The sequence below is a fragment of the Plecotus auritus genome (genome assembly GCF_963455305.1).
Source record: "Plecotus auritus genome assembly, chromosome: 1".
Classification (NCBI taxonomy): domain Eukaryota; kingdom Metazoa; phylum Chordata; class Mammalia; order Chiroptera; family Vespertilionidae; genus Plecotus; species Plecotus auritus.
In genome coordinates, this window is record NC_137770.1 from 203,257,576 (window position 1) to 203,272,390 (window position 14,815).

The window sequence follows — 14,815 nt, forward strand, 5'->3', positions numbered from 1 at the left end:
CTCTTTGTCTTTCCCTCTCTCTCCTACTCTTTCTAAAAATCAATGGAAAAATATCCTCGGGTGAGGATTAATAATAATAATAATAATAATAATAATAATATCAATAAAGCATTTCTTTAAAAAAAAGTAACAGTCTTTGATGACCCAATTGTTGATTTTGTATTTTTATTTACAGACTATAGAAAGCATTTCTAGCAGTGAGGTAAGACAATGTTCATTCTGAGGGAATTTTCCATTTTGGACAGTAAAATGCTAGAAACTCTTTATATTGTGTTTTTTTAGGGCACTTAAGTCAATGCAGCTAGTTCTGATATATAAGTTCTGATGTAAATTTTCATTATATGTTTAAGGACAAAATAAATGTCTACAGAATTCCTTATTCTCTATGCTACTTTTTATGCTAGCTGCTCATTGAACCTTTGTCACTATGCCCCACCCCCTTCTTTAAGTGAATGCTACACTCCTTTTTTATGACTGGAGCTCTCTCCACACTGACCCCATTCACTTTTTGACATTCATTGAGCACCTCCTGTGGATCACACATCGACTAGGAGCTATGGTACAAACTGAAAAGCAGATGCCCATAGGAAAGAATGGCAATATAATGACATGCAAATGGCCATATTTTGTCATCACAGGAGTCACTTTACTAAAGAAGATGCAGTGAGACTTAGTTTTAGTCTTAAATATGCCTGGGAGAGTCGGGCATATATTTACACTTGCATCACTTTTGGGGTCTGTCACTGCTAAATGGTACCTAGGTATATTTTATCTCTTCACAAAGGTTATCATAGGGAAAGTATTTAGTTCTTATAATTCATTTGAAACCTAAACATAACAAATGAACTAAGAATAATGAACAGAATGTATTAATAGTTATAATAATTTCTTATTAATGGATTTTATTCTTTTAGAATCAGATGGCATTTAAGAGATCATTTGTTATCATAGGAAGGAAACATAGTAAGAGGGAAAATTAGTGTCTATTAAATGCTTCTTGTACTATGTTCACTAACTTTCTTTTCTTTCTTGACTGCATTCATCCGTCTTGTTTACAAAACAGGCTTGTGCAGAATAGAGCAACATATAAGTTTCAGTAATTCTGCTGTGTTTTTAATGATGTTAGCAAGCAAGAAGTCCACATTAACCTTTTACATGCCTTCATTTTTTTATTCATATTGGCAAATAAAAATTTTCTATGAAAACTTAACATATGTTTACTTTTATTTTCCTGAAGGAGTCCATTACCCACATCAACAAGGTAAAAACATTTTATTTATTTATTTATTTATTTATTTATTTATTTATTTATTTATATGAAATTTTTGGAGTGACATTGGTTAATACTGTAAGATTATATAGGTTTCAAATGTACAAAATGATCTGTATACAGCATTGTCTGCCCATCACCTGAAGTCCAATCATCTTCTTTCACCATATATTTGGTCTCATTTGTCTACTACCCTCCAACCCTCTTCCCTCTGGTAATGGGTTTCAGTTTTACATGCCAAAAAGGGGAGAGAGTAAACCATTATATTTAAATGTGTATATTTTCTACATTTGATTTTCATAGATTTTACTACTTCTTTTCATGTTGTTTCTAGCAGAAACCTGAGAAGTTAGAAAATCACAAACAGCAGCAAAAAGAGGTAAGTTGTTCATGATAAGAATATTGTAAAAATCATTATAAAATATAATAAGATTATTATAAAATATTTATAATAAATATTTTCAAAAATTATAAGATATAATACATATAACAGGTGTGCATATTCAGTCTAAAGAATTGTAATAAAATAAATGTCAGTATAAGAAACAAAAATTTGATAATATATTGCTAAAACATAAGTACATTTTTAAGCTCATAATCCACTTGTATAGACTAAATACTTAAGAATAATTATTGACTTGCTCACTCTACTAATGATGAGTACCTGTTTTCCATAAATATATACTAGTAGATATACTTCCAGGCTGGGAACTAGGTTCACTTATTCTCAATATAGATAGGTGATAAAAGAAATGGTAAGGAAATATGGTAATCCTATTTTGATAATTGATTAGCTGTATAACCTTGGCCCCAAGTTTTCTGCACTTCAATTTCTTCATCTGTAAACTGAGAATATTAATAATCTCTTAGGTTGATGAGCAAGCACACAGTACTCAATGATTTACATTAAAACTTTATGTTTTATATGAACATTGATGAATACATGCACTTCATAAAAGAATTTCTATTACACAGATGAGATAAGTGAGATACAGAACAATTGAATACACAATTGTGTGACAATATCACACAATTATTAAGTAGTAGAGCTTGCTTAAAAATAAGATTTTCTTAGACTACAGAAAATTCTTCATTTAATTAAATTACATATATGGTAACATATTTATGTAATTTTAATATTTCAGCTTCTCTGTTGTATCAATGGTTTGGGTTTGTTTGGAACTTATACCAAAATGAATTTACAAGATGATGCCTCTTTAAATACTTATAATAATGACTACTAAGGAAAGAAGTATGGGAGTTAGCTAGTGTTGGGTAACTCTTGCAATTAAACCACAAATTAATATTTCCTTTTCATTAAAACACATAGAAGAAAACCTTGGAAATGTTCCTCTAAGTCTTTTCAAAATTAACCTTAATTATACTAGTATGAATACAATTTGGTTTACTATTATCACATTATGTTGAAAAGTTCATGCCGGCTGAGTACCAAACTGTACAGCTAGCCATGGTATTGAAGGCAACTCAGAAGGGAGAAACAAGCTTGAAATCCCTGAACATTTTATTGCAGTTTGATCTGGGTCCACCTATGAAGGGAGTGGGTTAATGAGAAATCCCTCAAAGAGTATTTAACTCATCTTCACATGACCCCAAATAATTTCTTAATCAGGGTAAATAAAAGATTTTCTTTCTCTGTTTCACTCAGGATTCTTCAAGAGAGAGGAGGTTAATTCATCAAGAAAGACAATTATAGCTGAATCTTGGACTTAAGAGATTTTTTTTTTTTTTTCCAGGATGAACGCCAGGACAAAATCCACCCCTTTGTTCAGCCACAGCCTCTTTTCTATCCTTATGCTGAGCCCATCCCTTACCCTGTCCTTCCACAAAACATCCTGCCTCTTGCTCAGCCCGCTATGGTGCTGCCTCTCCTTCAGCCTGAAGTGATGGAAGTCCCCAATACTAAGGAGACCATCATTCCTAAGCGCAATGTGATGATGCAATTGCCTAAATCTCCAGTGGTGCCATTTCTTCAGCGCCAGATCCCAAACCTCACTGATCTCCAAGCTCAGCTCCCTCTGCCTCTGCTCCAGGCCTTGATGCACCAGATCCCCCAGCCTGTTTTTCAGACTCCCATGCTTCCTACTCAGCCCCTGGTCTCCCTTCCTCAGTCCAAAGTCCTGCCTCTTTCCCAGCAAGTGCTGACCTACCCCCAGAGAGCTATGTCTATGCAAGAGCCTCTGCTTGACCTCAACTGGGAATTCTACCCTGTGGCTCAGCCTATTGCCCCAGTTTACAACTTACAACAAGTAAGTCCTACTTTGTTAACTCTGCTGTTTCATTCATGATGTGTATATGATAGTAGAAGTTGTAAGAGATCCGGAATAAAAGAATAAATGACTATTCAATGGATCCAAAAATGCACATAGTTTAGATCAGGGATTCTCAACCCTAGTTACACAATAAAATAGCCTAGAAAACATGTTTCCCCCTAAATATCAATGTGTAGGAGTAATTGCAGATGTTCAGAAATAATTGTTCTGATTTTCTATGTAGAAGATACTGAGTATTGACAAGAAATAATTTCAGAGAGTATGATTTAATCAATCTCTTGACAATAGAGGCAAAGAGGGTTAAGCCTTACTAAAGCTAGAATTAAATTTGGTAATCTGGGTGTGGAATAAAGAAGATTTATTCTTTTATAGAGTCTTGAAGTTTCCTTTGGACATCTATTCTCTACATGCTTTTATTCACATCTTGTTTTTTATGCATGTACATGAGAGAGCAAACAATTGAGATGATTATTTCATTACTTAGAATTTTTAGAAGGAATGTACTTGCCAAAAAGTGAATTATAATTTATTTATCTTGTTTTGTTTTTTAAGGTTTAAGAGGATTTCAAAATTAATGTTTACCCCTCACTTTTGGTAAGCTTTGGGAGTTTGGAGATTAGACTGATTATGTTTATAGTTAATATATTTTTATATTTCATTGTCCTGGATAAGCCAAAGGTAGTGAGAAATTCCATTAATATATGAACTTACTTATTAATTATCAATGTGTTATGGACACCTAAACAGTTGACTACTATGTACTCACCTGAAATTATGTATGTTTTGTATTTTAATTCATTTAAATTTTAATTATGCGTTATTGACTGATTTGAATGGTTTAATTTCAAGTGCCTATGTCCTTATGCTTATCATCATTTTTAGAAAAACAACTGAAAGTTTCTTCTACTTTACTATAAATATGTTTGAACTCTTTTTAAAAATCAACTTGTGTTCTCATTTATATACCTTGGGCTCCATAAATGTTAATTGTTTTATCACATTCAAAATGTACATAATTGTCTTTTAACTCATGTGTCAAAATAAAATTAATGAGTCTCAGTGTGAGGATTAAAAGGGGAACATTTCTTAAGATACAAATTTTTTAGTGATTATGGTAGACTAGATATTGAAACAATTGCAAATTAAATGTGATTTGGTCCTTAGAAATTTTATATGCAAGATAGAGCACAACATGGTACATTTGTAATAACATTTTTCTAATGAATTAGTTATGGCAAAATTATAAATGGAGAGATATGTATAGTTATTTACATAACATAACTAATTCTGTATTTGTTCTCTATTCCACAGAATTGACTGTGCCTGGAAATGTGGCATCTTATCAATCTTTGTATTATACTATCAAAAAAAGTAACAATTTTTTAATGATTCTACATGGTAAAATGAAAATGTATTTCTTTATGTTATGTATTATTTAGCATTTGTCTTAATTTGATTTTGACTCATAACCTCTATTTTCCAAATTTTAATTTGAAAAGTACCACAGAATTTTAATTTTCAGTTGGAAATACCATAATTATATCTAAAATATGTGTAAAATAGTTCCTGGAATTGTGCTTATTATTACTATTTCCTAACCAGTCATTTCAATAAATTAATATTTGATGCATATTTAAGTGTTTCTGTCTTTATTATAATTTTTAAAAACTAATTACCTCTTTAATGTTAACTTTAGATAATTATTGTTAAAAATAGCCTTGGAAGAATTGAAATTAAATGGAATGCTTTGAATTGAATATAAAAGATATCAAAAAGTGAAGGAAAAGATAATCATACCCTGTGTTTGCTCTAGAAAATCTTAGTTTACACCCATAGACTCAGTTTAAACCATTACACCTATGCCTTTCACCTCAAAAGTACCCAGCATCAAATGTCAAATTTTATGGTCATCCTCCTGAAATAAAGGTTCAAATGTGAAATCTGATTCACAGGTCTGCAGCATAGCAGCGAAGTCTTGCTTTGAAAGTTACTTGCTCTTTTGGAGCTTCAATTTCCACATCTATATAAGAGCCAATTCAAAGGGTTTTTTATTGGAGTTTGAATGTGATTAGTGCACTGCACAGTATGTGAATGCACTGCAGCAGGAAACACTGATGCACCATATTACTGACTTGACTTATATCAGAGCAGCAAGAGCCAGTACCACAATCAGAATGAGTTAGGTTATGTGGTTTTAGCCAGTAATGCCCAAGAATCAAAGACCTACAGGAAGTTACCTGGCTGATATGACTCAGTTGGTTGAGCATTGTCCTATATACCAGAAGGTGGCCTATTTGATTCCCAGTCAGGGGATATGCCCAGATTGTGGGCTTGATCCCAGAGGGGTGGGGAGAGGGGCTGGGGCAAGCAGGAGGCAGTAGATTTGATGTTTCTCTCTCATGGCTTTTTCTATTCCTCTCTCCCTTCCTCTAAATCAATAATAATAATAAAAAGACCTGCAAGAAGGTCTTATATTCATTATCTCTGACTGTGGAGTAATTGTTTCATTGTGATGAATTATTTCTCTACCAACTCCTATATTGTACACTTAAGTCCTTTCGCTTGAGTTTACACAATTATTCATCTCTAGCAAATACTCCCTCTTTGCTGTATTCTCAATGTTTTCCTAACCTCCAGGATCAAGTGCAAACCAAATTTATGATATCCTATCTTTCATCTTTAATCAAAACACTTTCTCCCTTTAACAGTACACCTCTGAACCCCTCCCAGTTCTTTAGTTTACTCTATGACATTATCATAGAAGTATCCATACTGCCTTTTCAAATATCTCATATGTTATTCTCTCATCAATCTGTTCCCATCAAATTTAATCTGACTGAAATCACTTATTTTTCCAAAGTCACCAACAATGTTCATCTTGTAAATTGTGTTCATGTTAACCATTCTCTCAGTGCTATTTCGCAGACTTGATCATCCCTTCTTTTTTGAAATATACTTCTCTTCATTTGAAATCCTAAACCTGTCAAACCCTTGGTTTCTCTCTTAACTCACGAGCCACTTGTTTGCAGTCTCCCTTCTGATATTTTCTTTTCCAAACCTTTTAGGGATGGAGTACCCAAGGAGTTAGTCTTAGTCTGGCTGATATTGTTTACTTCCATGGCTTTAATCCATCCACAGTCTGAGAGCATCTATATATATATATATATATATATATATCTTTAAACTTATGTCTATCCTCATCTCCCAACTCATACATTCCACTTGCCTTCTTGGCCTCCATACTTGAGTATCTAATTAATATAACAAATCTGGTATGGCTAAGCATAACTCTTCACCTGGATCCAGTCTCCAACTTGCTTAAATTTAATTGAGAATATTTCTGTAGGAAAAACAACTGATACAATATTATATAGGGAATAGATTCAATTGAATGGGCACTTCACAAAAAGAGAATAAATTAATGACACAATCATCAGAATGACTAAAATGAAAAAAAAATGCCAGACCAAGTGTTTCCAAAAACAAACAAAAGGCATATTAAGAAATGCTGATGTAAGTGCAATGGGCAATAGCACCTTGAAAACCAGTGTCAGCCTTTGTCCAAGATAAACATTTGCCTATTTCATGACTAGTGGTTCCACTAGGGCAGTGGTCAGCAAACTCATTAGTCAACAGAACCAAATATCAACAGTACAACGACTGAAATTTCTTTTGAGAGCCGAAACCGACTTCTGCGTATGGGCCACGAAGTTTCAATCACACTGTACGTGCGCGCCCGCACGTGGTATTTTGTGGAAGAGCCACACTCAAGGGGCCAAAGATTCACATGTGGCTCATGAGCCGCAGTTTGCCGACCACTGCACTAGGGTATATAGCAAATAAATAGAAATTATATATATATATATATATGTGTGTGTGTGTGTGTGTGTGTGTGTGTGTATATGCAGTAAATATATGTACCCAATGTTCTTAGCTGTATTAGTCTTAATATTTTAAACTAAAATCAACACTAATGTGAATCCACAGTATTTTGTATAAATAAATTGTAATGTGTAGTGGGGTGGAGAACTACACTGCCGCACAAACATGACTGAGCAACTGCCACACAAACCAATGAGGATTAATTTTACATAAATATTATTGAATGACAGTAACCAAACACAAAATATAACAGAGTTCAAAACCCCATAATTAGACTTATTGGGATTTATCAAATATTAATTTCTGGGGAAATAAGTTAGACAGGTTTAGGATTTCTCTGAGGGTAGATAGATCTTGATAAGGAACATGAGGGGGTGCTATCAGGTGCTAGTGATAAGATATTATTGCCATGAACCTGGATGATGAATACTTTGTAATAATTTATTTTGATATGTGAGTTTTTCTCAATGCATGTTTGTTGCTTTAAATAAAAATTTAAATGTATATTACATTTGAAATCGTGTTCTTTTTCTACAGTGTCAAGTCTTCCTGCTTCTTCTTCCTTGTGGGGCCACACCAATGCAGAATCACCTCTTCACTTTTGAACTTGAATGCAATTCACTCAGAGGACATAGGACCTGATTTCCTCAGAAGCTGTGGGGTGGCTGGATAATGCTATTGTGAAATGCATGGTTTCAGCCTTGTTGGGGTGAAATATGAAAAATAAGAAGTAAGATATGGGAGAAAACTTGCAGCTTAATTCTGCTTCATTTTCTTCTCTTTATATTCAGAGGTACAGTTTTTCTGTGCAGCCTGTGTTAATTTTAAAATTATCTTTAAATTTTTGATTGCTGAAAGGATTCAGAGGACTCAAACCATTTACACTGTTGGAGCCACTTTATTGCAGACAATGAACAGAATACAGCAACATCAGAAGAAGATGTACAAGATTTAATTTTCAACTTCTACGTTATTTAATACTAGAGGCTCAGTGCATGAAATTCATGCACGGGGGGGGAGGGGTGTCCCTCAGCCCAGCCTGCACCCTCTCAAATCTGGGACCCCTTGAGGGATGTCCCACTGGGATCAGGCCTAAATGGGCGGTTGGACAGCCCTCGCACAATCCAGGACTGCTGGCTTCCAACCACTCGCCTGCCTCTGCCTGATTGCCCCTAACCGCTTCTGCCTGCCAGCCTGATCACCCCCTAACCACTACCCTGCCAACCTGGTTGATGCCTAACTGCTCCCCGGATGGCCCGATTGCCCCTAACTGCCCTCCCCTGCCACCCTGGTCACCCCTAACTGCTCTCCTCTGCTGGCCCGGTCACCCCTAACTGCCCTCCCTGCTGGCCTGATTTCCCACAACTGCCCTCCCCTGCAAACCTGATTCCCCCCAATTGTTCTACCCTGCAGGCCTGGTCTCCTCCAACTGCCCTCCCCTGCAGGCCTGGGTCCCCCACAACTATTCTCCACTGCAGGCTTGGTCCCCCTCAACTGCTCTCCCCTGCAGTCCTGGTCCCCCCCAACTGCCATCCCCTGCAGGACTGGGACCCCCCAACTGCCCTCCCCTGCTGGCCCAGTCACCCCTAAGTGCCCTCCCTGCTTGCCTGATCACCCACAACTGCCCTCCCCTGCTGGCCTGGTCCCCAACTGCCCTCCCCTGCAGGCCTGGTACTCCCCAAATGCCCTCCCCTGCAGGCCTGGGTCCCCCCCAACTGCCCTCCCTTGCTAGCCTGGTCTCCCCCAACTGCCCTTCTCTGCTGGCCTGGTCATCCCCAACTGCCCTCCTAGGTTGGCTTCGTCACCCCTAACTGCCCACAACTGCCCTCCCCTGCAGGCCTTCTTGTGTCCACATGGGGGCAGCCATCTTTGACCACTGGGAGCAGCCATCTTGTGTCTTGGAGTGACGGTCAATTTGCATATTACTCTTTTATTAGATAGGATATCTTAATATCTAGGAAGAAGAGTTTAATGACTCTTGGATGAAGAATTGAATATTTATTGCAGTCCAGGAATATCATGCTACTACAATCCCTTATCCAAAGTGAGAGGTCCTTGACCCAATTATAGCCAATTAGCATTCGTCTCTTGATTCTTGGACACTCAAAGAAGCTGCAATGTAGTTACTTACTCTGGGATTAGGACCTGAATGACCATAAAGTTCTGAGATTGGGCAAGCCATCTTTTCTATAACCTGCCAATTAAATTAATCCAAAGAAGTGTTCCATTGAAGGATAAACAAAAGAGTTATTGGCCACTTTCAAGTTCCTAAATCCAACTGTACTTTACTCTTGGAATGTTTAGTTACATGAACTAATAAATTCCTTTCTTGTTGTCAGACCTTATATAAGATGTATTTATGTCACTTGGTACCATGAGATTCCTAATATAATAGTATCAATTTCATGGTCTGTGCTAGTGGATCTTTCATTGTTTATATTAATAGACTTCACTTTTTGCAAAGAAAATTTATTTGGGTGATATTGGTTAATAAGATCATATAAGTTTCAAGTGTACATGTCTATGATGCTCTTTGAAGGGGAAAAAAATCCAAGATGGAGTGGTTGAATTACACAATTACATGTCTTTGTCAGTTCAGGCTTCCATAACAAACTACCAAGGCTTAAATGACAAACATTTATTCATCACAGTTTTGGTGGCTGGGAGTCTGATGTCTAATAAAGGTTATCTCTCTCTGGCTTGCAGATATCAACATGGCAGTCTTCTTGCCAGATCCTCACTGGGCAGAGAGATACTAATCCCACTCATGAAAGTTCCACCCTTAAAACCTAATTGCCTCCAAAGATCCCCTCTTCTGAATACCATCCCATTTAGATTAAGCATTTAACATATGAATTTAGAGGGGGACAAACGTTCAATCTATAGCAATTAAAATGACATAATTTGGTAGGTCCTGTGAAATTTAGGAAAGCAGCGTCCCAATTATTGGAAAAAATTAAAATATATTAGAAGATATGGAACATTTAGAGAACCCCAACTTCTAAATGATCTTGAAACTTTCACTGAGTCTTTTTCATGATGAAATCATAATTTTCTGTTTATTATAGCTAATGTTTGCCTTAATTTCCCACTGCTTACCTTTGCTTCACTATAACTAGGATTTAGCCTTGACATAGCCTGGAAGTAAGGATAAAAAACCCTAGAAAATTCATTTCTTAATGTAAGTAGAATATGTAGACTAATGTCTTAGGGGCTAGATCTGGCCAACAAAGAGAAGGTGACTGTGCATCTTTATTTTTAAAAAAACAGACCATATTCAGACAATAGGATAGTGAAGGCCTGGGGCGGGGGACAGGGGCAGACTAGAAGGGGTTAATAGGGGCAAAAAGGGAACATATGTAATACTTTCAACAACAAACATTTAATTTAAAAAAATAAAAATCAGGAGGTTTTATACACTAGTCCATATTTCTAGTTTCTCCTTATATCTGGTCACACTTGATGTAAATACTTCTGTGTGGCAACAATTATTTGGAAGGACTAGCTGAAAGGGAAGATGTACATTCTTTAGATCACTATCAGAATCACTTTTTGCAACCTTTTTTTCATTGATTTGTTTTATCTGTCAGGCTCTAGAAGGTAGTTTGGTAACTATAATGGAAAGGGAAACCTGTTAAATACCTGTAGGTAAGTATGCTTAATTCTAATGACACATTACTTACTCATGTCTACAGACAAAACGTAGATGACTATCCTTTAATCTTTTTCATGAAAAACAGCCCTTAAAGCCTAATTATAGTTTGATTGAGAACTCTAGTGTGAGACACACAGTATTTACAATTTCATTTCTGACCTCAGGAAAGATGGAAAGAGCCTAGTGTCACCAAACCAAGTGATAGCAGGTAAAATCCTGAAGCAAGGTGATAATTAAAATTTTCAGGGATCTAGTGGAGGCAGTAATGATTGGATGAGAAATGATCAAACCAGAAGTGATCTCTGTGCGAGGCTAATCATTATAACCCTAGAAAAAAATTTAATGACAGTCTCATCAGGATTATTTTTAATATGTAAATATAAGAATATTCTGGTGAACAGAAATCTAGCTCAAGCTACTGTCAGAGAGAGTGATGACCCACCCCACCCCCAATTTCTGAATAAAAATCCATTTATGAATCTAGATGCTTTGTATGAAGAGAAAGTCGAAGTTGTATTGGAAGGATTCTATGGTAGCATCACATTACCAATCCTGGTCCTTGCCTTCAACCTATGAGTTTTGGGGCATTAACTTGTAGAAAGGAAACTATCCATTCTTCTTAAACACTCTGCGATCCATTTTCTGTCTTGCAAGTCATTATTTGGAATGGAGATTGTCATGATGACCTGCTGTTCATATTGGGATTTTTTTTGAATCAAGTAATAACTGGTGCTGCCATTAGAGTTTGCCTTCTTTTAAACCTATTGATAATCTAAAACCATTCATGCTTAGTCCTTAATTCAGAGTGTATACTTAAACAGATGGACTTAGAAACTGGTCAAATCCCCATATTCCCTCCTGATGTATGGAGTAAAGGGTAAAAAAAAAAACTGACAATCCTGCTCAGTACTAGAGAAACCGCAGGTTCAGACTGGGGTCCCTGTGGAGAGGCCCTGGACCTGGGAAATGGGATGCGGCCATAAAGGTTGACTCTCCGTCGGTCATGCAAGGTACATTGGTGGGGAACCTGATGCTAAATCATTCTTAGACTACCTGCTTCTGGGTTGGGGTTTCCTATATAGTAGAGCAGTTCCCTCGCTGCAGTCTATTGAAAGTCAGCCCTCAACACAAGGGTTAATTACAAACAAAGCAAAACAAGACAAATATAGTCAAGAAAATTGTGTCTCCTGTAGTAATAATTTTGCAGAGCTAGGGGATTTTCAGTAACTGTTAAAAACCAAAAGATGCAAGGATAGTTAACTAAATCACTATACTATTTCCCAATTTGGCTTTTGCAATTGCTTCTTGGAGAATAACAATGGATTACTAAAATTTTAATGAGGCAGTAATGCCTATAACTGGTTGTATTTTAAATGTGGTACGTGTCAGATAAATTACTAATACCTGTTTTACAGCTAATAACTTGACAAATGCATATTTCTCCATTCTGACTTTAAGACTAAAAAAGAAAAAAGGAGAAAGTAATACCACTGACCGTTTGTTTTCTTTTTTTAAAATATATTTTATTGATTTTTTACAGAGAGGAAGGGAGTGGGATATAGAGTTAGAAACATCGATGAGAGAGAAACATCGATCAGCTGCCTCCTGCACACTCCCCACTGGGGATGTGCCTGCAACCAAGGTACATGCCCTTGACCGGAATCGAACCTGGGACCCTTCAGTCTGCAGGCTGACGCTCTATCCACTGAGCCAAACCAGCTAGGGCTGACCGTTTGTTTTCATCTTTACAAAATAAAGGTTTCTACCACCCAGGACTATTTGAAGGAACAGTCTTCTCTAGTCTTGCACCACACTTTAGTTTGCAGGAAACATGGCTGTCTTATCCTACATTTCATCATGCATTCGTTTAATTGATGACTTTATTCCTGTAGGATTCATGATACTGGAAGTATCAAGTAACCTTGATGCCTTGGAAAATAACATGACAGAAGCTAAGAGATACAGTTTATAAAGACATAGGGCCCTGCATCCTTCATTAAGTTGCTGCAGATCTAGTAGTCTGAATATGTTGACAATCCTTCTTTACATAGATTGCAAAAGCAAGTTGTTTTGTGTTGTACTTATTAACACTGAGAGAAAGCAGACCTAATGCTAAATGGCTTTCCATTTTAAAGACAAAAAATTCATGTTTGTGTGTTATTCATATATATGTATATTTGGTAGGATGCAGAACAACTGATGACCAACTAGGTGGTTATGGTACAAGAGCCTTGTCACTTGTGTAGTATGCCCTGGAAAATACAATAGTTATTAAAGGATCCTGAAAGGTTATGTTGAAAAACAACTTTCATCTGGGCTTTGAGAATAGAAGAGCAAGTAACTATTTGAAATATAGCTCTTTGTGTGACTCTGGAGGACAATGTCCACCACAGGTACTAGATGACTGTGTGTGCACTGAGATGATAAATTGCAATACCAGGTGGTTCAAATTTCTAGTGCACCCACAATTGCCATACTTTCTTCCTCTCAGGGAAATAATTTTTTTCCTCATCAGAAACATTATATAAACAGCTGACTTAGAATGAAAGATCTTGGACCCAGTTTATCATTTTCCCAGCATCAGGCAAAAGTGACATTTTAATATTTTTTTCATTAAAATGGATTGAAAGTGTCATAAGTAATTTAATAAAAACAATGTTAAATATATAAAGACTCATAAAAGGATTATATAAATACTGCTAAATGGAGTAACGACAGAAAATATGAACTGTGCCTTAAGATGTAATTTATTGAAGAGAAAAAAAAATCTCAGTCACTGCATACAATTATTTAAAATGATGGCCCATAAAGAAGAAGCAATTCAAAGACTTTTTAAAGAAAATTTCCATAGTAGAAACTTAATAAAGACTTTAATAACCTCTGATTCAGTGGCCTTCATGCTGTCATGATACAACTGAAATTTAGACAATAAACTCTTAGGAAAATTTAGCTTAAGGAAAATAAGGACATGCTATTTATAAACAGTAGAGAACTCAAGAAGAAAAGTTACCCTCGATTTGGGAATGTCCTATTCTAAAATAACAGTCAAAGCCTTTGGGTAGGGAGGCTTTACAGTGTAGACAGGAGAAATTTAGAGAATAACATTTTCAGTCACATCTGTAAGCAGAAAAACAAATATGTGGTTAGTTATAGCACATACTAGAGGCCCGATGCACAAAATTCATGCAAGAGTAGGCCTTCCTTTCCCCAGCTGCTGGCATTGGCTTCCCTCCAGCACCCTGGACCCAGGCTTCCCTCGCAGCCCTGGCTTCGTCCAGACGGTTGTGAGGAAAGACATCCAGAAGGACATCCGGTCTAATTAGCATATTATGCTTTTATTATTATAGATTCTTGAGGGGAAGACACACTATTATATGATATATTTAATAGTAATTTTCTGTTCATCTCAAGATGAAGCTCACAATGTTATATGTGCGTTGCTGTTAAATATCCATAGCTCTTGATTGTTCAGTTTTAGAGAGATTTTTTCTTGCTAGGTAAGTGTTTTTATAGTAAGGCAATTAGTAGGAAAAGCTTTTACATAGTTTAGAGTTTGATCTCTTCCAAGGGAAGTTTTAACCATTGGAGAGGAAAACACACACACACACACACACACACACACACATACATGCGCATGAACGCACGCATGCACACTTAGAAGGTCCTATACAGGGGATGAAGACAATTAAAACAAATCTGAAGATATTTCAGGCTATT

The 14,815-nt window shown here is 36.3% G+C and overlaps 1 protein-coding gene across 1 annotated transcript in view; it reads left to right on the forward strand.

Annotated features, from left to right (window-relative positions):
- The window catches only part of CSN2 (casein beta), a gene marked incomplete at both ends in the record, with an annotated part of 76,606 nt that extends 72,487 nt beyond the window's left edge, over positions 1–4,119 (forward strand). The window contains 4 exons of the mRNA XM_080655742.1: positions 176–202; positions 1,605–1,649; positions 3,025–3,537; positions 4,114–4,119. Of these exons, the coding sequence (XP_080511868.1) occupies positions 176–202; positions 1,605–1,649; positions 3,025–3,537; positions 4,114–4,119 (591 nt within the window). The remainder of the gene's footprint in view (positions 1–175; positions 203–1,604; positions 1,650–3,024; positions 3,538–4,113) is intronic.
- Between the last annotated feature and the right edge of the window lie 10,696 nt (positions 4,120–14,815).